We start from the raw sequence: 25932 nt of genomic DNA on the forward strand, positions 1-25932 counted from the left end.
CTTCTCTGAACCCTTTCAAGTTTCACAACATCTTTCCAATAGGAAGGAGACCAGAATTGCACGCAATATTCCAACAGTACAATTCTGCTGCTGGTGCTGGCCCACAGTGCTTTACAATGCCCAGTCCTAGATGCTCGATCTGTTCGATGTCTCTATCATTTAGGATGGTGTTAATGCCACACAACACGATGAAGGATATTCTTAACGTGAAGGCAGGACTTCCATTTCCACAAGCACTGTGCGGTGTTCGTTCTTACCAATACTGTCATGGACAGATGCATCTGCTTGATTGATGATGAGGTCAAGTATGTTTTTCTCTCTTGTTGGATCCATCATCATCTGCTGCAGACCCAGGCTCCCAGTAATGTCCTTTAGGACCTGACCAACTCAATCAGTCATGCTGCTGCCAAGCCATTCTTGGTGGTGGACACTGAAATCCCCCACCCAAAGTAGGTTTTGCACCCTTCCAGCTCAATGCTGCCTCCAAGTGTTATTCAACATGGAGGAGTACCGAGTCATCAGCCAATGGAGGACAATATGTGGTAATCAGCAGGTTTCCTTACCCATGTTTAATCCAATGCCATAAGACTCCCTGGAATCCAGAACCAGTGAGGACTCCCAGGGCAATATCCTCCTGAATGTATGTCACCACCTCTACTGGATCTGCCCTGTGGTCGAACAGGATTATTTCAGGGATGGTGATGGTATCTGGAGCATTATCTGTGATGTATGATTCCATGAGTATGACTATGTCAAACTCTTGCTTGACTAGTCTGTGAGACTGCTCTCCCAATTTTGACACTAGGCCCCAGATGCTACTAGGAGGATTTTGCAGACTTGATAGGGCTGCCTTTGCTGTTGTCATTTCTGGTGCCTGGACCATGCCAGGTTGTCCATCCAGTTTCAGTTCAGTTGGCAAGGCTTTATTTGGTTTCTTCCCTGAAAATGTCTGCACTCAGTGCTATCTTCTTTGTTCATGTAACTTCATGGGACCCTTCATCAAATCGCTAACACACAATTGCTAGCTCACTTTCTCTTTATCATGCATTCAACCTTCTGACAGCTTAAAACCTTTTTTTTGCTGTGTTTTTCTCTTATGTAATTCTAAGATGTCCAGACTACTTTTCTGCTATCCTCCTGATTGTTTTGAGACTGTTAAATTGTATGGCTCACATTACAGATCTTTCCACTCTGATTGACATACATCTGTCCTGCCATTGGAACAAGACATACCCGACAATAGTGGAGTCTAGATGTAGTTATGTTTATATAATCATATCTTGTGGAATGGCAGGCTATTGCTTAACTGGCCGGTGTAAAATTCTCCCAATTTAGGCACAAGCCTATATGTTAGTAAGTATGACTCTGAACTGTTATGATGGCTAGATTTGCTGTCATTTTGGATGACAGATGATCTATTTGATTTCATTCCTTGGTTCAGACTTTGTAGCAGCTTTGATACAACTTAATGGCTTGCCAGGCCATTTCAAAGAACAGTTAAGAGTCAACCATAATGCTGAGGATCTGGAGTTACACATAGGCCAGACTGGGTAAGGATAGATTTTTATGACAATCAAAAGGAGTTATATGGTTTTCATTAGGCTAGTTTTCTTTTAAATTCAGGCCTTTTTAAAATTCAAATCTCATCAGCTACTGTATTAAAGTTCAAGCCCCAGTGTCCAGAACATTAGCGTGGTACTCTTGATGATAAAGAAGTCACAGTACCCACATTGGCACTGCCTCCCCTCAGGTTCACACAATTCAAACCAAGTTAATCCTGAGGCCACCCAAGGCCAACATTGCCGAGGAGAATACTGAGATACAGGCTATTAGACTAAATGGGATCGAGGTTCATAAGGAGGAGGTGTTAGCAATTCTGGAAGTCGTGAAAATGGATAAATCCCCTTGGCCAGATGGGATTTAACCTAGGATTCTCAGAGAAGCCAGGGAAGAGATTTCAGAAACTGTGGCTTTGATCATTATGTCATCATTGTCTACAGGAAGACTGCCTGAAGACTGGAGGATAGCAAATGTTGTCCTCTTGTTCAGAAGGGGAGTAGAGACAACTCTGGAAATTATAGGCTAGTGAACCTTACTTTGGTTGTGGATAAAGTGTTGGAAAGAATTAAGAGATGGGATTTATAGTCATCTAGAAAGGAATAATTTGATTAGGGATAGTCAACACGGTTTTGTGAAAGGTAGGTCAAGCCTCACAAACTTTGAGTCCTTTGAGAAGGTGCCCAAACAGGTGGATGAGGGGAAAGCGGTTGATGTGGTATATGTGAATTTCAGTGAGGCATTTGATAAGGTTCTCCATGGTAGGTTATTGCAGAAAATACAGAGGCATGGGATTGAGGGTGATTTAACGGTTTAGATCAGAAATTGGCTAGCTGAAAGAAGACAGAGGGTGGTGGTTGATGGGAAATGTTCATCTTGGAATCCAGTTGCAAGTAGTGTACTGCAGGGATCTATTTTGCAGCTATTGCTGTTTGTCATTTTTATAAATAACCTGGATGAGGGCTTAGAAGGATGGGTTAGTAAATTTGCGGATGACACTAAGGTCGGTAGAGTTGTGCTGAAGGATGTTGTAGGTTACAGAGGGACAGAGATAAGCTGCAGAGCTGTGCTGAGAGGTGGCAAATGGAGTTTAATGCAGAAAAGTGTGAGGTGATTCACTTTGGAAGTAGTAACAGAAATAGAGAATACCGGGCTAATGGTAAGAGTCTTGGTAATATAGATGAGAAGAGAGATCTCGATGTCCATGTACATAGATTCCTGAAAGTTACCACCCAGGTTTAGAGGGTTGTTTAAAAAAAAGATGTACAGTTTGTTAGCTTTTATTGATAGAGGGATTGAATTTCAGAGCCATGAGATCATGGTTGTACAAAACTCTGGTTCGGCCACACTTGGAATATTGTGTACAGTTTTGTTCGCCGCATTATAGGAAGGATGTGGAAGCATTCGAAAGGGTGCAGAAGAGATTTACCAGAGCGTTGCCTGGTACGGAGGGAAGGTCTTATGAGGAAAGGCTGAGGGACTTGAGGCTGTTTTCGTTAGAGAGAAGGTTGAGAGGTGACATACAAGATGATCAGAAGATTAGATAGGGTGGACAGTGAGAGCCTTTTTCCTCAGATGGTGATGGCTCACACGAGGGGACTTAGCTTTAAATTGATGGGTGATAGATATAGGACAGATATCAGAGGTAAGTTCTTTACTCAAAGGAGTAAGAGTGTAGAACATCCTGCCTGCAACAGTATTATACTCACCAACTTTAAGGGCATTAAAATTGTCATTGGATAGACATATGGATGATAATGGAATAGAGTAGGTTAGATGGGTTTCAGATTGGGTTCACAGGTCAGTGCAACAACGAGGGCCGAAGGGCCTGAACTATGCTGTAATATTCTACGATCCACGTTCCTAACATTATACAACTTGCATTTACTCACTGAGGTCATTTTAAACTTCGTATGCTTGAATAAAACAGACAAGAATTAGTTTTTTTTTACTCTTTTCAGATTATGATTCCTGATTACAAGATATAAAGTCAGAGTGCTAATTTTTCTACATTTAGTTTACATTTAGTTTACATTGATCAGAGGAACCGTGATTATCCAGCGTTCGATTATCCAAATATCGGATTATCCGGCAAGATTGCAAGGTCCCGATGCTTGGCTAAACTATGTAATCTGGCATTCGATTATCTGGAATTCAATTAACTGAATAAAATACTGCCCTCCAGTGTCCTTCGGATAATCAAGGTTCCTCCGTATTAAGTGCCATTTTTCACAAAGTCTGCTGAGTTCAGAGGTGGTTATAAATGGAATGCAAGACTGAGATGCAAAAGTCACTTCTACTAGGGAGATGGGTCTGCCAATTTGCAAGATTCTTGGATTGACCTTCCCATCTACATGACTAAATGCCAGAAGACCATTTCCCACTTCTGGGCCATGAGTAGGTAAGGTTGACGGATTTCAATGCTTTTGGGTAAATATTAATTTCAGCTTTGCTGGCTCATCTTATCCACTTTGGTTTCATGAAACGCAAAGACTTATGTTATTTGGAGATGTTCCATTGTGTAAGGCAGTTGGAATCAACTCTGAAGCCTCCGTATATATTTCAGTAAACAGAGCTATAATGACGGTCTCTCAGAGGAGATCATCACTTCTAAATGGCTATGGTAGGCTGTTATTCTTATCTCTATTGTTAATGACCATGTAACTTTGATCTCTTCTAGGAGATACAAGGTTCACCAATGCTTCTTCTGAAATGTGATAAAGTTAATGAGTCTTTGGCTGAGATAGCTTAGCTAATAAACTATTTTATTACGATGTAATAAACATGCCCGCACCTGTTTGTTTTAGATAACTGACAGCTGCAGTTTAGTTTTCTCATCGTTAAAAGGCTTGGGAATGTAAATTGTGTTTTATATGATGTTCAAGTAATGAGTCAAAGCTTTGAAATGAAAGCTAGAAGCTTGATTTTCTTCCCCAAAATGGTGATAGAGGTACGGTTGAACTGTTTCCACAGGCAGTTTGTAGCAGGCAGGGTAGTGGCCATGTAACAGGGAAAGTTGATGAGATGGGTTGAGAACTTCAACCAAATTACACTCAGCCCGGATTGCAACAAGTGATTATTTGGAGGCTGTGTATCTAATGGTGACTACACCAATAATGGTGAATATCCACTTTAGCTAGAAATGATGCTAAAACAAAAATGTTCATAGAGAGGTAACATTTTGTAGAGTCTGACAATGATCATTTAGATTAAGATATTAATAGGATAAGATTCATCCTTAATTTCACTTGAGATAACAATAGTGAGTTAGCTTCTTGATTTATCATATCCTTTGATAAAGACACTCCCTCAGTTTTGTCCTTGAATAGTTTCCAGTGATTTCCCTACTAGATTTTCATGCAGACTGGCCTATAGGTATCTCGTTGTGGTCTCCTCTACATTGGGGAGACAGGACACCAACTTGCCAAACATTTCAGGGAACATCTCCGGGACACATGCACCAAACAACCCCACCACCCCGTGTCCGAAAACTTTAATTCCCCCTTCCATTCCACCAAGGATATGCAAGTCCAGGGCCTCATCCACCACCAAATCCTAGCCACCCAATGACTGCAGGAAGAACATTTCATCTTCTACCTTAGGACCTTTGAACCACACAGGATCAATGTAGATTTCCCCAGTTTTCCCTCCCCTCACCTTATCCCAGTCCCAACCTCCCAACTCAGCTCCACCTTCTTGAACTGTTCATCTTCCCTCCCACCTATCTGCACCACCCTCCTCTCTAACCTATCACTTTCACCCTCACCTTCATCTACCTATCACCTTCCCAGCTACATTCCCCCAGCCCCACTCCCACCCTCCCATTTACCTCTCAGCCTCCTTGGCCCACAAGCCTTATTCTTGATGGAAGGGCTTATGCCCAAACCACTGACACTACTGCTGCTTGGATGCTCCCTGACCAGCTTGTGCTTTTCCAGCACATGCTCTGACGCTGATATCCAGCATCTGCAATCTTCATTTATTTTTAAGTACCATGATCCCCAACTAGGAAATATTCACTGGACCCAAACTCAACTCCCCCACCCATGATGGGATCTTAGGCAAACCCCTTTCTACCAAGCCTTGAACTAGCTAGTCCTTCACCTAATCTGAAGGTCGGTCATTGACTTGAAATATTAACCTTTTAAACTATTCACAAATACTGCCTGTATGGATATATCCAACATTTTAATTATATGAACAGTTTCAGCATTGTTCAGTCTTGCCCAATTGTCTGCTGGAGCACAGGAAGGCAACCTCACTTACTCTCAGGTATCAACTTCCAAGAGAGACTACAGCATTTTCCATATGCCCAAACTTACAAAAGCTCCAGCAAATTGATTAGTGATTGGAATCTAGGAACAAAAGAATACTGGAGCCTGCTTCACCATTCAATAAGATCATTGCTGATCTGTGGCCTAAATCCATAAGCTTGCTTTAGGCTTAGGTCCCTTATTTAATAAAAAAATTAATCTAATCAGATTTAAAATTTATCAATTGAATCCCTCAACTGTCACTTGAGGAAAAGTGCTCCAATCCTCCGCAACTTGCATGAGGTAGTGCTTTCTAACATCTTCTGAATGGCCTGGCCCAAGTTCTTAGACCAAGGTTCTAGAAACTTCCAACCAGTGGAAACAGTTGATCTGCCCTGTCTTTCCCTGTTAATATCCTGAAAATGCAATTAGGTCACCCCTTAACCTTCTAAAGTTGAGAAAAATAAAGCCTAATTTGTCTAATCTCAATTTAACCCCTGATATCATGCTTGTAAAAACTTGTGTTGAACTCCCTCCAGGGTCAAAACATCCTAAGGCTTGGTGACCAGATCTGCTCACAGTACTAACTAGCATCTAAGCAGGGCTTTTGTATGACTGCAGCATTCCTATATTTCAGCCTTTTAGATAGAAAGGCCAGTATTCCATTAGCCTTCCTGATTATTCTCTGCACTTGTTTATAGCATTTTAAATAACCATGTGCCCAAACTCCCAAATCTCATCAGGCATCTTCTATTTAACTTCGTGCCTAAAACAAAATCCTGATCAATCTCAGTCTGAAGTAGACAACCTCTCACTTGCTTAAATTAAGACCCATCCACCATAGCTTTGCCCAGTCACCTAATCTCAATATCCTGCTGTCAAACCTGTCTACAATTCTACCCCGTTGTGTAGTCAGATTCATATTTGACTTTTTATTCCATTACGTAACTGATGAATATTGTGAATAATTGAGGTCCCAAAAGATCCCTGCAGGATACCATACATCACATCCTGCCAATTTAAGTACTAAACCATTATTCTAATGGTTTCCTGCCACTCAACTAATTTCCTTTACCTGTTAGTAATTGACTCTCAATTCTGTGGGCTTATGTGGGACTTGATCTGCAGTTGGCTCATGGAAATAGACTCAAAACTAAGGAGCTATGCTCCTGAAAATTTCATAGGTTAAAATATTATAAAACAGGCATGTTTGTTCCAGTTGTGCCCCTAATTCATGTCATAGTCAATACAGCTGTATACCTTTAAGAGACATACTCATGCTATTAGAGCATGTGATCTGGGGGCATGGAGATCTCAGTCACCAAAATACATTTCTTGCCAGATACTGCAGTTGCTGAATCCTGCCAATACTTAAACTTGATGGAAGTAAACCTGTCTGGATATAGAATGGTATTCCACATTGTCCCGATTTGTCAATGATAGCAAAATGGACAACTTAATCATAACAATTAGCAGAGTGATTAAACCTCTAGTTCCATTTTTAGATAAGATGGCAAAACAGCCCACAAATGCTAGAGAGGCAATGGGGTATTGGGAAAGGTGGAATTAGGTATTCAAAGAAATTAGCATTACTGAAAAGAGAGCTGGAAAAAATCAAGGGACTGAAAGTACCCAGGCCATTTATGGAGGCAAGGCCCAAGAACCAACTTGGGGAACCTGGGATTCCTGTTCTTGGTCTATGTGGAGATAATGGATTTATTGGTTGCCACTTTCCATAATTCTGTCGGGTCCAGAAGAATTCCTGCAGATTGCTACTCTCGTGTGACTGGTCGGATGGTTTGTAATGCAAAGCAATGCCAAAAGCCTGGGTTCATTTCCCTCACTAGTTGATATCATTATGAACGTTCCACCTTCTCAAACCCACACCTCAAGTTAATCTCACTCCCAGTCATCTTCCTCTTTTTTAAAAATGTCCCTGAAGTCCACATGGTAATGTTACCTTAAACAAAGTGGCGAGTAGGGTATAATGCACTTCCAAGAGGTCTTTACGAAAATTGAGAAGGCAAATGCAGTATAACCAATAATTGTGCAATTGTCCACTTAAAAGTAAAAATAATGGCAGGTTATTTAACTAGTAATAGATTGGGAAATGCTGACATTCAAGGGGACTTGGGGTCCTTGTACACCAGTCACAAAGCAAGCAGGTACAGCAAGCACTTAAAGGCAAGTGGTTATGTTGGCCTTCAGGGCAGGAGGGATATGCATACAGGAGCAAGGATAGCTGAGTGCAGCAGTCCAGGGACTTGGAAAACTACACCTGGAGAATCATTCTGAAGAACAGACAGAGTCTGACACAGCATAGAAACAGACCCTTTGGTCCAACTCATCTATACTAGATATTCTAAATAAATCTAGTCCCATATCCTTCTAAACCATCCTATTCAAATATCAATCCAGATGCCTTTTAAATGTTCATTTGTACCAGCCTCCATTCCTCTGGCAGCTCACTCCATACACGCACCACCCTGTGTGAAAAAGTTGCACCTTGAGTCCCTTTCATATCTTTCCCCTCTCACCATAAACCTGTACCCTCTAGTTCTAGACTCTCCCCACCTCAGGGAAAAGACCTTGCCCATTTATCCTATCCATGCCACTCGTGATTTTATAAGACTTTAAGATCACCCCTCAGCCTCCGACACTCCAGGGAAAACAGCCCTAGTCTATTCAACTTCTCCCTATAGCTCAAAACCTCCAACCCTAGCAATATCCTTGTAAATCTTTTCTGAAAGCTTGGAAGTTTCTGGAGGAAAACCAGAATTGCAGACAATATTCCAGTAGTGGCCTAACCAATATGCTGTGCAGCCACAACATGACCTCCCAACTCCTATACTCAATGCTCTGAACAATAATGGAAAGCACACCAAACACCTTCACTGTCCTACTTACACTTTCAAGGAACTATGAACCTGCACTCTAAGATCTTTGTTCAGCAACACACCCCAGAACCTTACCATTAAAAAAAGATGTGCAAGTCCTGCTCTGATTTGCCTTTCCAAAATGCAGCACCCTACATTTATCTAAATTAAATTTCATCTGCCACTCCTCAGCCCATTGGCCCAACTGATCAAGATACCATTGTACTGAAGTAATCTTCTTCACTTTTCACTAGACCTCCAATTTTGGTGTCATCTGCAAACTCACGAACCATATATAATGTTCGCATCCAAATCATTTATATAAAATGGCAAAAAGCAGTGGACACAGCACTGATCCTTGTGGCACACCATTGGTCACAGGCCTCCGGTCTGAAAAGCCACCATCGTCTACCTTCAAGTCAGTTCTGTACCCAGTAGCTGGTTCTCCCTCTACTCTATGCAATCTAATCTTGCTAACCAATAAGGAACCGTGCCAGACACCTTACTGAAGTCCATATAGCTCACAGCCACTGCTCTGCCCTCAATCCTGAGGTTTTGGTTTTGGAAGTAGACGGAGTTGAGCGTTGGGCGATTCAGTCATTGCAATGTCTACAATCAAAGCTCTCAACTCGAACGCAGAGATAGCCAGGGCCCAGACTGCCCTCACTGTTAATATCAGCACAGCTCGAGGCCTACAGGATGTGCTGAGGACTAATCTGGGGCCAAAGGGAACCATGAAAATGTGAGAAGCCGTGGCCTAGTGAGCAGAGCGAGCTGGCAGCGAGAACACGTGTTCAGTGCGGATGAGCCGGGAGGGCTCAGGCGGAGAGGAGGGAAGGATTTGGAGGGTGGACCGGAGGGTCAAGGAAACGGTGAAGAGAAAGGGAACGGCTCGGGTCAGGGTGAAGGGGAGAGTCCAGGAGTGGGTGAAGGGAGGGCAGGGTCACAGTGGGGCTAGGGCTGAGGAGAGAGGGGGTGAAGGGAGGGGACGGGGAAGGGGGTACGGGGAGGGGGTGAAGAGGAATGGGAGGGTTGATTTGATGGAGAAAGGATGGCATGGGGCTGAAGAGAGGTCATAGGATGGCCAAGGGAACGGCTGAGGAGAGGTAGGTTATGGGGTGGGAAAGGGACATCATGGGGCTAGTGTGGAGAAGAGATGTGGAAGGGACATTGTGAGGGAGACATTTGAGGAGGTGCTTAGTCTGAATTCTGAAGAATGAGGTTAATTTTGTTGAACCTGAAAAGATTTTTGCAGCACGTGACAGGATGGATGTGCGTGTGATGGAGTCCCAAACCCGAGGACATCTCAGGTTAATGGATGGATCATTTAGACCCAAGATAAGGAATTTCTTGCCTCTTGGGTGATAAGTCTAAGTTCCCAACTGTAGAGGAATCCGCAAGTCCCTATAACTTGCCATCAAGAAGTGACCCAATTTTGCCTCATTCCATGTCTGTCAATGATATCCCATCTATCCTCAGGTGTATTACCCCTTCTACTGGAATTTTCATTTTCTGCAGTAACCTGAGATTTCCAGAAAGCATTTGATAAGATGCCAAATCAAAGTATCTCATCAGTTTTCCTTTATCTACAGCACTTATTCCGAGATCTTGATTAAATGGGTTAAGTAGCATTTCCCTTCCATAAAACTTTAGATTCCCTGCTGTGTGGAAACAGGCCATTTGGCCCAACAAGTGCACACTGACCCTCCCAAGAGTAACCCACTTAGACCTTTCCCCTCTGACTAATGCACTTGACACTATGGGCAATTTGGTATGGCCAATCCACCTGACTGGCACATCTTTGGATTGTGGGAGGAGGCTGGAGCATCTGGAGGAGGCCCATGCAGACGTGGGGAGAGTGTATGGGCTCCACACATACAGTTGCCCGAGGCTGGAATCGGCCCATGGCACTGAGGCTGCAGTGCTCACCACTGTGCCACCATGCTGCCACTGTATTATTTCTCTAACTGTCTTGAATTAATCGAAGTCCCCATCCATTGTGATGGCTTTTCATATTTTCCCTGTAACTGGTTTTTGTTTTTGTCTCTCACCTTATTTGAATAATGGAAGTATATTTCCTCTCTCCCAATTGACTGCAATCTTCCCCAAATGCAGAAAATGTTTGCCCATTAAAATCAATACATAACGCTGCCACTGGCTATTTCTTCTAAGGCCTTTGGCTTCAGTCCATTGGGACTTATGAGGGGCATGGGTAGGATATCACCCTCACCTTGACTTCCTTCCACCTATTGCATTTCCAACACCCCTCCCCCAGGTCCCTCCTCCCTACCTTTTCCCTGGGGTCAGAGAGTCCAGAACTAGAGAGCATAGGTTTAGGGTGAGAGGGGAAAGATAGTAAAGAGATATAAGGGGCAGCCTTTTCACACAGAGAGTGGTACATGTATGGAATAAGCTGCCAGATGCGGTGGTGGAGGCTGGTACAATTGCAACATTTAAGAGGCACTTGGATGGGTATATGAATAGGAAGGGTTTGGAGGAATATGGGCTGGGTGCTGGCAGGTGGGACTAGATTAGGTTGGGATAGCTGGTCGTCATGGATGGGTTGGACCGAAGGGTCTGTTTCCGTGCTGTACATCTCCATGACTCTAAGTAGTAACAATCAGGCTAGTGAGATAATTTCCCACCACAAAGCCAAGTATTGAGGACAGGCTCACTGGTGTATAGCTCCTTGGCTTTTACTTACCATCTTTCTTAAACAGTGGCACCACATTAGCCAACCTCCAGTCTTCCAGCACATCACCTGTGGCTATCAACAATGCAAATATCTCAGCAAGGCGCTCAGCAATCTCTTCCCAGTTACATCCACTTTTATATGTTTTAAGACATCCAGCACCTCATCCTTGAAAAATCTCCACATTAGCGATGTTGCTATTTATTTCCCCACACTTTTCTATCATCTTGATCCTTAACAGTAAACACTGATGCAAAATACTAGTTTATCGCCCCCATCTCCTGTGATCCCACACCTAGGCAGCCTTGCTGATCTTTAAGTGTGAAAACGTGTTGCTGGAAAAGCGCAGCAGGTCAGGCAGCATCCAAGGAACAGGAGAATCGACATTTCGGGCATAAGCCCTTCTTCAGGAATGAGGAAAGTGTAACCAGCAGGCGAAGATAAAAGGTAGGGAGGAGGGACTTGCAATGGAATAGGTGGAAGGAAGTCAAGGTGAGGGTGATAGGCCGGAGTGGGGTGGGGGCAGAGAGGTCAGGAAGAAGATTGCAGGTTAGGAAGGCGGTGCTGAGTTCGAGGGATCTGACTGAGACGGCGCGGGGGGGGGGGGGGGAGAAAGGGAAGGAAAAGAAGAGAAGGGAAATGAGGAAACTGGAGAAATCTGAGCTCATCCCTTGTGGTTGGAGGATTCCTAGGCGGAAGATGAGGTGCTCTTCCTCCAACCGTCATGTTGCTATGGTCTGGCGATGGGGGAAAGGGGGGGGGGGAGTGGGAGTGTTGACCAACCAACCCAACCACCCTGTAGCTCCGGGTGTCCCAGAGGTGTTCTCTGAAACGTTCCACAAGTAGACGGCCTGCCTCCCCAATATAGAGGAGGCCACAGCGGGTGCAGCGGATACAATAGATGATGTGTGTGGAGTATCGGGTTCAACGGATGTAATAGATGATCTTTAAGTGGTCCTAGTTACCCTTTTGACCTTAATATGTTTGTAGAATCCCTTAACCCATTTGCCTCTCGATTTCCCTCCTACTACCTTTCTACTCCAGGAAATCATGCAATTTCTGTTGCCTACGCCTGTTAAATGCTTCCTTCTTCTTGACCAAAACCTCCATTTCCCTAGTCATCCAGTATTCCTAACACCTTCACAGGAAGCGTGTCTCTGGACTCTCTTTTTAAAATAAAGTTTTATTTTTTCCAGCCACCCCTTTACCTGCAAACATCCACTCCCCAATCAACTTTTGAAAGTTCTTGCCTAATATCAAAATTGGCCCCCCACCCCTTCAATTTAGAACTTCAACTTTTAGATCTGGTATATCCTTTTCTCTCACTGTTAAAAATGAATAAAATTACAGTCACTGATCCCAAAGTGCTCCCCCACTGACCCCTCAGTCACCTCCTCTGCCATATTTCCCCAAAAGTAGATCAAGATTGCATCTTGTCTAGTAGGTACATCCACATTCTGAAATTAGAAAATTTTCCACTTCCATAGATGCTACAAGAACTGCTAAGGGATCATGGGGACACAACAGGAAGAGAGAGAGATTCGGCCAATGTCATATCAAATGAGAGCATAATCATTCACTGAAGCCCAAATGACTTACTTTATTTGCTGTTTGTTTCAATAGATGCAGAGGCTCATTCTAATATAAATCTTGCAATAATTGACCTACACACACCCAGAAGAGATAGTAAAATTAACCTTTTAAAACATTTAAAAAAAGGTCACTCAATGCATACGTTGAATGCTGAATCCATACTAGTGTTGTGCTCGTGATCAGGTGCAGCAAGTAAATGCACGAGCATATGGGGCAAAGAATTCTGCCTTTGCTTCTAATACAAATCTGCACATGCCCTGGAAAGTAGAGTTCAATCAAAAAAGGTCTGACTAGAAAACATGAATTGCATTGCCCTGCAGAGAAGTAGCCAGGCCTTAGAAAAAAATACTTAGTGCCATATGAAGTGGTACAATTTGACTGAGTTGAAAAGGAAGGTTAAACTTCCATTAGATGGCAGTGGTACATAGATTAGAAAGAAAGACTCAAGTATTGCCCCATCTTCTGGATCAAATTGGACAGCTCAACTTTTCCCAGAAAATAAAACACCTCATTTTGAATAAGTGAAAAGAATGACATTCAAGTCAACTGATTTCTGGTTTTACTGCCCCTGTAGTATTAGGCATTTCATGACAGTGTAGTATCATACTAACTAAAACTGGTTTTCAAAGATTGATTAATTATAGTATTTACAGTAGTAAAATAAAAATGTAGTTTTACAACATACAAAATATTTGAAGCCACTTATGGTTACATACTATTGTCATTTGTTCCTGGTGTTAAATCTTGACAAACCCATTTAAATAACAGTCAGGATTACATGAAAGCAGCTTTAAATAGAGAAGTCAGGAATCGTTTGAATCGAGTTACTGTAGATTAGGAATCTGTCACATAACATTTTGCTGATAACTTGCATGGTTGTACATGGAGGGGGGGGGGGCCAAAAAAAAAAAAAAGGAGGATTTAATTCAGGACTGTGGTGACTTGACTCATGGCAGCTGTATATATATTCACTTGCATCAGGCGGAGATAGGTAATGTCTATTAAAGAAAAATAATGTATACAAAAGCAGCATCTCTCTCCCCAAGGATCCTTTATGTCCATTAAAATTTATACAGGATAAAATATTTATGAAATCACAATGCAAATGCTATAGCAAGGCACACAGACAACAGCAATGGTCTTGTTAGTTTCAGGCTGGAGCTATTGGCAGAGAATCCATCATCCTGCTCTGGATCTAGAATGGAAAAGAAAAAGTTGTCACAATCAGAGATGTAAAAAAAAGAGTAAGTTCCTACAGAGTACGTTAGATTCTTAGGTGGGGGGAGAAATCCTGTGAACTTCAATTGCAAAAAAATAAAAAAAAGTCAAGCCATCATGGAACAAGTTGCAGCCTGCAAGCACATCTCAGAAGACTCAAAAAGGGATATTTCCCCTAAAACAGTGTGAAGTAATTCTGAAACTATGTCCAAACTTTTCAATGCAGGGAAGGTTCAAAGTTTAAGTCCATTCAAATGATTCCATGTCATCTATCAATACCAAACTGAAGCAATTAAAAAAAAAACCACAAGTTTTTCCACTCAATTTAAAAGCAAAAACACTCATGCCAGAAATCTGCCTTTTCCTTGCTGCCTGCACACCCTTCTCACATTCACCCCCCCCATTCCTTAAGTAATCAGATATTGCAGTGTTATTTCAGGTGCTATGACCCACTCCAGATTGAAAGCAAACCTAATCTTGACACTAACATCCCACCATCCCATTTTTTTGCAAATAATTGCCCTAACTTCAGTCTTCTTTAAGTTCAAGCACATCTCCCAATCCATTCCCACCTTATCTACAGTTCCAAGTTTTAATTCTGATTAGATTTCGGTCCTAAGGTAGTAAGTGATCCTTTAAAAACTATAAAAAAAGGTTAGTTGTAACTTGTATATTGTAAAATTATTTCCAGCCTTTTAACAACACCTAGCTGAGCAGGATTGCACTTGTCTAGCTAAATATGGAATGGAAACACTTCTAGCCAGAAAATCACTTTCATTAACTTCTCCTTCCACTTAGATAATAATGGAGTTCACAAGAATCTGTCCTTAATCCCAATTTCACAGTTTGTCACTCTACAAGTGCATAAGTGTTTTTATGAACATTAGATACAATATTCAACTTCTTGAGACATGGCTGCAAGATTGATGGAATTGGAACTCACATACAAGATCATAAAACTGTATAAGAAAATGGTACAGGGAAAAAAAAGCATTTCAGAGGATTTAAGAAAAAAGTAAACAGTAGAGACTTTCCATGTAGAAATTAAGAAATAGAAGTAAATTTAAGATTGTAGTGGGAGCTGTGACAAGATATCCTGGTAAAAGCTGCAAATCAGTAGGTTACATATTGCACAGATCAGAAGCATAGGAAAGGCAGAGATTTCAACAAGGAATATCACAGATCAACTTTCTGCAGCAATGTCCTAATGGTACAAGGTAGCTTGCTACAATAAATGTAGTAGTGAGCCATAATTTGTCAGCCTAACTGTAAATGAATAATGATTAGTTCAATGTATACCAAACCCTCATTATCTGCAGGCAACAAGGGCGCAGACTTCCTAAATATAGATAACAGCCCTGTATAAAACTTTTTGTAGTATACAGTGAAGGACCCATATGACTCACTGGTGAAGAAAAGGAGTCTTGGGCATGGAGATCTGTGGGTAGTGAATCAGCAGAAGTGAATCAGCAGATAACAAAGGAGTGAACATAATGTCTGAAAAGGGAGAAACAAAGCAGCTTAAAATTTAAAGCAATAAGACTTTAGTGGAATAAGAGATTGTCCATGTCTGTTAATAGACTAAACATCATATTATTGGGAGATAAACAAAGATTTAACGTGATAAAGAAAAGGACTTTACTTGCCAAAAAGGACAGCATGGACAAAGTCAGAGACAAATTAAAAAGCAAAATTTAAAAAAAAACACCCCCAAAAAAAAAAGCACAGAACTTGATAAGTGGGAAAATGCAAAGAGTGACAAGAGATTAACAGCTCCACAAGTATAAGGCACATCAATTTAAAAAACAAACATTAATATTAGGGAAAAAAAAAGGGATGAAAAGGATAATGCAAGTTTTTGGAGAAAATGCTGAATAAACACATTAAGACAATTATCTGCTTACGTTCATCTTTTATCCCCCAATAAAGTCTTTAAAAGTGAAATTCAGAAGACTGTTGAAACTTTGGAATATTTTGCAAATAAGAACAGATGCCAGTTCAGTTGAGTTATAATGGAGATTGTCGGTTGTTTGTTAGCAAAGTATGGGCTAACAGGTCTTGTTTAGGATGTAGGTCAATCATGATGTTAATAAATGTTGAAGTGGGCTAATAGGTCTGAATGGCTTTTTAACATTTCAATTATATTGTCCTCCTAGAACTGAAGGCATCTTATTTACCCTAGAGTAAATGGCAGAGCAAGAATATATTTGACCATCATAATTTGCTTCTTTAAAGTTTCCAGGCTGATTTAATATTACAAGGCTAAAAATAACAATTTGTATTTGAATGTTCAAAGTGTAATGACAAAAAGTTACCATGATGTTTCCCTTATTAAGCAAAATCAGGTAATCAAATAGTTTAGAGTTGCTGGATGGCAACCCCAAAGCTCACAACCTATGGTTTCCAACAATTGTCAAAGTGTCTTTCACTTTATTACTGAAGCATTAGTGCAATAAAGACTGGGTGCAGCATTAGGCTACATTGTGATACAAGGTGTGTGATTTATATACTATTAGTTTGAATCTGAGCTACTGGCATGTGGGTTTTGGTTTGTGTGTGAAGAGTTCTAATAAGTTAATTATTTCCTGCAGCCAATGTGATTTGTTAGAATAGGGTGCTCTTGGTGTATAAATAGTTTCTCTCCATTGGGTGAGATTAGGAATATAGTTTAAAAAAAATGCAAGGCATTAGGCAGTTTAGAATGTTCTGAAAACATGTTTAAATTAGGAAAAACATCTGTAGCTTGAAGAAACCCTTTGGTTTCAGTTAGGATTTGCAGAATTCTTGACTGAAGTTAAATGTTTAAACAGTTACTCAAGGGAAAACAAAAAGGATAGAACTATTCAGTGGGAGAACATGACAGCGATTACTCCAATATAAATAACTTTAGCTTTAAAAGCAGAAGGACCAGAAGCGTTTGGTTAAAACCCAAAAGGGTTATTCGAAGCAGTGGTAAAAATAAACTGAAGCTCGGTTAGATAAAAGCTCATGGAAGAGGCAAGTTTTGAAGAGCGGTGGCTTCAATTTCCTGCCAAGTAAAGCCCCGAGATAGCAAAGGGAATTCACTGAGTGTACTGCAAGCTTGCTTTTGGAATTAATGGATTTGTATTTTGTGTTTTAATGTCTTTAAGTCTGCATTCGAATTTTAGTGGTATTTATAAACCTTTTAGTGAAAAACCTCATTACGATTTAAACCGGGGGGGGGTGGGGGTGGGACTGGGACTGGGACCCAGGGAGATAGTGAGGAAAGAGATCAATCTGAGACTGGTACAGTTGAGAAAAGAAGAAGTCAAAAAAAAGAGTCAGGGCAGGCAGGGACAAGGTAGGACAAATTAATTTAACTGTATTTACTTCAATGCAAGGAGCCTAACAGGGAAGGCAGATGAACTCAGGGCGTGGTTAGGAACATTGGACTGGGATATCATAGCAATTACAGAAACATGGCTCAGGAATGGGCAGGACTGGCATCTTAAATGTTCCAGGATACAAATGCTACAGGAAGGATAGAAAGGGAGGCAAGAGGGGAGGGGGCAGTGGCATTTTTGATAAGGGATAGCATTACAGCTGTGCGGAGGGAGGATATTCCTCGAAATATATCCAGGCAAGTTACTTGGGTGGAACTGAGAAATAAGAAAGGGATGATCACCTTATTGGGATTGTATTATAGATCCCCAAATAGAGGGAAATGGAGAAAGAAACTTGTAAGGAGATCTCAGCTATCTGTAAGAATAATAGGGTGGTTATGGTAGAGGATTTTAACTTTCCAAACATAGAATGGGACTGCCATAGAGTTAAGGGCTCAGATGGAGAGGAATTTGTTAAACAAGTACAAGACAATGTTCTGAGTCAGCTGTGGATATACCTATTAGGAGAAGGTGCAAATCTTGACCTTCTCTTGGGAAATAAAGCAGGACAGGTGAATGGGGTGTCAGTGAGGGAGCACTTTGGGGCCAGTGACCATAATTCTATTAGAGTTAAAATAGTGATGGAAAAGGATAGATCAGATCCAAAATTTGAAGCTCTAAATTGACAAAAAGGGTAATTTTGATGGTATTAGGCAAGAACTTTAAAAAAAAAAAAGAGGTAAAAAACAAGGACTGCAGATGCTGGAATCCAGAGTCTAGATTAGAGTGGTGCTGGAAAAGCACAGCAGGTCAAGCAGCATCCAAGCAGGAAAATTGACGTTTCAGGTAAAAGCCTATCAGGAATAGAGGACATTTTCCTGATGAAAGACTTTTGCCTGAAATGTCGATTTTCCTGCTCCACGGATGCTGCCTGACCTGCTGTGCTTTTCCAGCACCACTAATCGAGCCCCAAGAACTTCCAAAAGCTGATGGGGGCAGATGTTTGCAGGTAAAGGGATGGCTAGAAAATGGGAAGCCTTCAGAAATGAGATAACGAGAATCCTGAGAAAGTATATTCCTGTTAAAGGGGAAAGGAAAGGCTGGGAGGTATAGGGAATGCTGGACGACTAAAGAAATTGAGGGTTTAAGAAACAGAAGGAAGCATATGTCAGGTGTAGACAGGATAGGTCAAGTGAATCCTTAGAATATAAAGAAAGGAGGAGTATACTTAAGAGGGAAATCAGGATTGCAAAAAGGGACATGAGATAGCTTTGGCAAATAGAATTAAGGAGAATCCAAAGGATTTTTACAAATACGCTAAGGACAAAAGGGTAACTAGGGAGAGAATAGGGCCCCTCAAAGATCAGCAAGGCGGCCTTTGTGTGGAGCCGCAGAAAATGGGGGAGATACTAAATCAGTATTTTGCATCAGTATTTACAGTGGAAAAGGATATGGAAGATATAGACTGTAGGGAAATAGATGACGACACCTTGAAAAATGTCCAAATTACTGAGGAGGAAATGCTGGATGTCTTGAAATGCATAAAGGTGGATAAATCAACAGAACCTGATCAGGTGTACCCTAGAGCTCTGTGGGAAGCTAGAGAAGTGATTGCTGGACCTCTTGCTGAGAGATTTGTATCATCGATAGTCACAGGTGAGGTGCTGGAAGACTGGAGGTTGGCTAACGTGGTAAGGACAAGCCAGGGAACTATAGACAAGTGAGCCTGACGTTAGTGGTGGGCAAGTTGTTGGAGGGCATCCTGAGGGCCAGGATATACATGTATTTGGAAAGGCAAGGACTGATTAGGGATAGTCAACATGGCTTTGTGCATGAGAAATCATGTCTCACCAACTTGATTGAGTATTTTGAAGTAACAGAGGCTTGATTAGGGCAGTGTGGTAGTGTGATCTATACGGTGTTAGACAAGGTTCCCCATGGGAGACTGGTTAGCAAGGTTAGAGCTTTCAGAATACAGGGAGAACTAGCCATTTGGATACAGAACTGGCTCAAAAAGGTAGAAGACAGAGGGTGGTGGTGGAGGGTTGTTTTTCAGACTGGAGGCCTGTGACCAGTGGAGTGCCACAAGGATCAGTACTGGGTCCTCTACTTTTTGTCATTTACGCAAATGATTTGGATGCGAGCATAAGTGGTATAGCTAGTAAGTTTGCAGATGACACCAAAATTGGAGGGGAAGTGGACAGCGAAGAAGGTTACCTCCATTTAAAATTGGATCTTGATCAGATGGGCCAATGGGGCTGAGAAGTGGCAGATGGAGGTTAATTCAGATAAATGAGAGGTGCTGCATTTTGGGAAAGCAAATCTTAGGACTTATACACTGAATGGTAAGGTCCTAGGGAGTGTTGCTGAACAAAGACCTTGGAGTGCAGGTTCATAGCTCCTTGAAAATGGGATTGAAGTTAGACAGGATAGTGAAGGCAGCATTTGGTCTGCTTTCCTTTATTGGCCAGAGTATGGAGTACAGGAGTTGGGAGGTCATGTTGCGGCTGTACAGGACATTGGTTAGGCCACTGTTGGAATATTGCATGCAATTCTAGGCTCCTTCCTGTCGGAAAGATGTTGTGAAACTTGAAAGTGTTCAGAAAAGATTTACAAGGATGTTGCCAAGGTTCGAGGATTTGAGCTATAGGGAGAGGCTGAACGGGCTAGGGCTGTTTTCCCTGGAGCGGAGGGTGACCTTATGGAGGTTTACAAAATTGAGGGGCATGGATAGGATAAATATACAATGTATTTTCCCTGGGATGGGAGAGTCCAGAACGAGAGGGCATAGGTTTAGGGTGAGAGGGGAAGAGGTCTCTTATCTAAGAGGCAACTTTTTCCACAGAGGGTGGTATGGGTATGGAATGAGCTGCCAGAGGAAGTGGGGAAGCTGGTACAATTGCAACATTTAAAAGGCATTTGGATATGTATATGAATAGGAAGGGTTGGGAGGGATATGGGCTGGGTGCTGGCAGGCAGGACTAGATCAGGTTGGGATATCTGGTCGGCATGGATGGGTTGGATTGAAGGGTCTGTTTCCATGCTGTACCTCTGACTCTAAAACCTGAAAAATGAATATTCAATCTAGAATCTGGTTTGTCCAATAACTAGATCATAATCACAAGAACCATTTGACTTGAATTTACACTAGCTTATAGCACCATTTAGTTTGCAGCTTGAAAGCTTTGCAGAGCAATGATTCCACAGGCACAAGAGATGCCAGTTCATCCAAATTTCAAATAAGTTTTTCAGCTCTGAAGACAATATTGCCAAATAGGTTATCATTCATACATAAGCTCCAGCAGACAAAAAGGTGTTAAGGTAATAAATGCCTTAAGCCCAAATTACTATGGGCTGTGGCTACAACACTTTCCTAGAACTCCTGTTAAGGAATTCTTCCCAAACAGAAAGATGTTGCTATGATTGATCTTTCTGCATGGCACATTTAAATATGCTTGTAACTGGCATCATTCATTGAACATACTAAGCTACTTGAATAGAAACAGCATTTCTCTAAATGCTGAGAAGGTTTATGTACAAGGGATTAAAATGTATATTGAGAGGTTGACTAATGTCTGATCAATGTAGTTTTAAAATGAAGTTTTCAGGGACACTTCAACAGACCTTCTAGTAAGATGGTGATAGAGTAGTCCATTAGCTAGAACTGATCTGGTCCACCCATTCTTTTGGTTCCCCTTCCCCCACATACAGCCTTGGACACCCAGCCTCCAAAAACAGGGTCAGGGATTGCCAGAGATAGCAGCACCCAGTCAGACCACACGGAGGCCCCCTGCACTGGTCTGCTGCAGAAGGGCTTTAGAGACAGATTCGGATTGTCTTTTTGACTTTTGGTTAAACTGTGTATAGCTGTAATTTTCTTTTCTCTATTCTGTAATATAGCATTGTACTTCAGATGGCGCTGTAAGTGGCGATTCAAAATTTTCACTTCTCATTTGAGTACGTGGCAATAAAGCTAATTCAATTGAAGATTATAAAGATCATGTAGAACACAATCATTTGACGCAATGCAAGACTTCAGAAACTTCACACATGGTACCTCTAACCTGTGAAGGAACCACATGATAAAATAGAGTCAAAGCGAAAAAGTTTTTGATTTGGGGATGCCGGTGTTGGACTGGGGTGTACGAATTTGAAAATCACAACACCACATTACAGTCCAACAGGTTTATTTGGAAGCACTAGCTTTCCAAGTGCTGCGCTCCTTCATCAACCACCTGAAGGAGCAGTGCTCCAAAATCTAGTGCTTCCAAATAAACCTGTTGGACGATAACCTGGTGTTGTGATTTTTAAAACTGATTTCTTTTGTACTAACTTTCCAGATCATAGATGGAGGGCAGATGGGAAGGAGGGACTTAGTCATTACTTCCCATTCTTAATTGCTATTCAATGTTCCCTGCTGAAAATGCAAGGTTTTGTGCAACGGATTTATACAGTATTTAGTGAAGATTGTAGAAATACCTGCTGTCAGCGTTTAAAAGAACAATTTACATTTGAATGAGAAACTAGAAGCAGCTAATATCTATTGGAAGGGGAGGGGGAAAGAGTTAATAGTTTCAGAACGATAGGAGAGGAATAAAAAAGGACGGAAGTGAAGGAAGGCACAAGTATTTCTTTTACGCACAATACTAAAAACGGTTGTGCAAAGTGAAGGACGTACGTACTCAATTTAAAGGAGATACTAATTACAGTATTCATACTTACCACAATTCTCAACCTTCCCAAATACTTCAATGCAGTGTAGACTACCATAGCTGCACCTACACCAGGTGCAGTGCTTTAAAACCCACTGGCCATCACGGAATTTGCCGCATCCCCTGCCGAGGAACGAAAGTACGATCAACATTTTTTTTTAAAATCGAATTTAAAAATACAAACTGAAAGAAAAATAAATATTTTCTTTTTACTTGAGGCGCTCATCCAGCTCACAGTATCTCCCAACAAAGTGGACTGGACAAGCGCAGAAGCTGCCGAGGATGCATGTTCCACCGTTTTTGCAACAGCTCCTGTTCAGTTTTTTACCTACGGAGCAGTAAAAAAGTGTAGAAATCAGCGGTTACAATAAAAGCCATTAATCCAGTTTTGTGATATACTGGATACCCAAGTCAGTTATAAACGTCTTCGAGTACACAACCAAGCATAATCACAATCCCTGCAATATGGAACAAGCCATTAGGCCCCAAGTCCACACCGACCTTCCGAAGAGCATTCCACCCAGACCCATTACTCTACTACCTGACATTACCCCTGACTAATGAACCTAGCCGACCCATCCCTGGATCAGTATGGGTAATTTAGCTTGGCCGATTCACCTAACCTGCACATCTTGGAAAAGTGGGAGGAAACCCACGCAGGCACAGGGATAATGTATAAACTCCACACAGAAATATTTCAGATAAGTTTAAAATTGTAACAAAAGAAAAAAAAGGTATTTTTAAAATGTTCCTTAACTAGTCATTGAATCAACCCACTGCTCCTTGCAACCTTGAAGTGTTCGCATTCACAAATAAGCAGAATTCCTATGTAAATTTAGGGCTAACTACTTTCGTAGTTTTATGGCAGACTATCCCAAACACATTCTATATGATACTGCAGTGATTTTGAATTAAGTGGTGAAGGTTGGTACAATTGTATCATTTAAAAGGCATCTGGATGGGTATATAAATTGGAAGGGTTTATAGGGATGGGGGCTAAATGCTAGCTGAGGGATCTAGATTAAGCTCTGTATGGCATGGACGAGTTGGACCGAAGGGTCTATTTCTGTGCTCTACCTCTCTATGATTATGAGAATCTAGATTTAGAACATAGAACAATACAGCGCAGTACAGGCCCTTTGGCCCTCGATGTTGCGCCGATCCAAGCCCACTTAACCTATACTAGCCCACTATCCTCTATATACCTATCCAATGCTCGTTTAAATGCCCATAAAGAGGGAGAGTCCACCACTACTACTGGCAGGGCATTCCATGAACTCACGACTTGCTGAGTAAAGAATCTACCCCTAACATCTGTCCTATACCTACCACCCCTTAATTTAAAGCTATGCCCCCTCGTAATAGCTGACTCCATACGTGGAAAAAAGTTCTCATGGTCAACCCTATCTAAACCCCGGATTTCTTGCATATTAAATTTTGCAAGAAAGAATACAAAGTTAAAATACAGTGTAGGGTTGTCATTAAAGACAGTTGGAAAACTGGTTTCAAAAGAGATACAAAAAGGAAGGTTTTTTTTCGAAGCTAAGTGAGACACCATTTCCACAATGGATTGCGTTCTGTTCAGAGTTTTAAAGTTGGACAACAGTGTTAATTTAAGATTCACTTCCGCGACTGTGGCATATAACTTACTATCCAGCACCCCAACAAAATGAACGATGTTGACAGCGGCCGAAGAGTTTGGTTCTTGGCGCTTGCTGTTGAGTTGGTTAAATTCAGTTAAGGACTTAGGGCTTTGACTGAGTCGTTTCTCCAGACTGGACTGTGAAGTCTGTCGATAACAATTCGAATCACCTCCACACTCTAAAACAGACAGTATAAACGATATTCAGCTGAAGTTCATTTGGAATCTATTTCCAATCACTAGAGTGGGCTAAATTAACAGAGCTTCGCTTCAAAAAAAGGTACATACACTCACCATTCCCAAACGCGACAGACTGGAAGGGGAAAAGCACTAACATAAGAAACCTACAAAAGACGAAGAAATATTGCTAGTACAAATTCAACAACCTTTAACGTTTTGAAGGAATACCTAGATTTACCTGTTAGCTGTTAAAAATGCCATTACTCCGATTAAAAATAACATATAATGACAATGTTCCTATTTCCAATTGTGAAATCTGGCTGAAGAATGTGAGCTCCAGACATTCGTGAACACGAAACCTTTATCAATTATCAGGCACTTCTCACCTCCACCTTCCCGACAGCGGATTTTGAATACTAACATTCTGCATCAAATTAAGAGCACAATCACCATATTCCGCAGACTACTTTAGGGACAATAGATGAGAACCAATTCACTGATAATCATGTATATCCCCAGCATGAGATTCCGTCCTTTGTAGCTGCAAAAAGTAATCCAGGTTTTCATTTAACAGATAATTTCCCCTTTCTTATCCAAATGTCCACAGATTCCATTTTTTAATTGAAACCTAAATTTGGCTTATGATATGTTTTCATTCGTTTACAAATGCCGACGTTTCGTAGAGTTTTCTGCTTAGAGAGCAATCCGTGAAAATATTTGTTCGGTACATATTACTGGCTCAAGTGTTTCAAACTATAACTACAATATTGGCAGTTGATTTTCCACTTGAACGCTTGTAACTTTCCAATACAAATGTAATCTTATTAGGAGATGTTATTCATTGGCTCTCCTTACTGTACTTTGACTTTTATGTTCTTAATCCTTTCCTCACGGGGATAATTTCTTCAGTTATTTACAAATCTTTTAAATTTTAATGTCTCGACATGCAATTTTTAAAAAATCATAATTCAGTAAATTTGAACATCTGTTCAAAAGTAGTTTGAACTGGTGGGGGAGGGGTGGGAATTGTAGATTTTAAAAAGTGATTTGTCTCCAATATTTGACCAATAACAAGGTCACGTTTATTGTTCTGTGGAAGTGGTGGTGGGTTCGCTCATCATTTCCTTTATTTAACTAGCTTTAAGGCAACAATAGGTCACTCCAATATCATCAACTCAACTGAAATAACGCTTTCAAAAGTGGACCTGTCTTGGACAGAAACTAATAAATCAAAAACCAGACAAAGTTCAATAATTTAAATAATATTTTTGTGTTATGTATTACACATTCCATTTCTCACAATGATCTCTTCCCCCATCATCATTGAAGATGTTTGTTACTTTTCTGGGAACCTGAGGTGTGGTCAAAACCTGGGAGAGAGGGCTGGGGCACAGTTAGTCTACTTTTTGCACATTGGCTTTTTATCTCCAATTTAAAAGATTGTAGTTGATACAGACAACCACTTGATGAAGGAGCACCGCTCGGAAAGCTAGTGCTTCCAAATAAACCTGTTGGTCTCTAACCTGGTGTTGTGTGATTTTTAACTTTGTAATTGATACAACATGTTCAAACAAGCACTGCCAAACTCAGAAAATGTGATAATTGCTAATTAAGACAAACAAATCACTTCTCTATTAACCTATGTACACAATTTATTTTCCTGGAAAACCAATTAACTTCAGAACCCCCTCCTAGGATTTCATCTTAGTAACTAAATCTTATAAAATTTTTGAAATGTATTTCTTCAACAGTAACATGGAATAATTTCCCAATTTTTAATTTTTTTTGTCTGATCAGCAATTCTCACATCACAGCTTTCCATAGGACAACATGATTGTCATTACAGTCTCATATTTTTTTAGCTC

At 41.1% G+C, this 25932-nt stretch overlaps 1 protein-coding gene across 1 annotated transcript; it reads right to left on the reverse strand.

Moving 5' to 3' along the window:
- Positions 1-14065: 14065 nt before the first annotated feature.
- tdgf1 (teratocarcinoma-derived growth factor 1) lies at positions 14066-24328 on the reverse strand. Its single transcript, XM_072591296.1, has 6 exons — positions 24306-24328; positions 24182-24231; positions 23896-24066; positions 22459-22573; positions 22256-22368; positions 14066-14166 (listed from the first exon to the last, which is right to left on the reverse strand). Exons 1-6 carry the CDS (start codon positions 24326-24328, stop codon positions 14066-14068), a joined length of 573 nt encoding a protein of 190 aa, XP_072447397.1.
- Between the last annotated feature and the right edge of the window lie 1604 nt (positions 24329-25932).

This window comes from Chiloscyllium punctatum, chromosome 2 (assembly GCF_047496795.1).
Source record: "Chiloscyllium punctatum isolate Juve2018m chromosome 2, sChiPun1.3, whole genome shotgun sequence".
NCBI classification, from domain to species: domain Eukaryota; kingdom Metazoa; phylum Chordata; class Chondrichthyes; order Orectolobiformes; family Hemiscylliidae; genus Chiloscyllium; species Chiloscyllium punctatum.

Excerpts from the sequence above, each read along its gene's own strand:
- tdgf1 (XM_072591296.1), bottom strand. The coding sequence starts at position 24,328 with ATGGCATTTTTAACAGCTAACAG. Across the intron at positions 22,574-23,895 it reads TTTTGTTGGGGTGCTGGATA|GTAAAAAACTGAACAGGAGC; the intron begins GTAAGTTATATG and ends ACTGCTCCGTAG. Across the intron at positions 22,369-22,458 it reads GAGCTGGATGAGCGCCTCAA|GGGATGCGGCAAATTCCGTG; the intron begins GTAAAAAGAAAA and ends GTTCCTCGGCAG.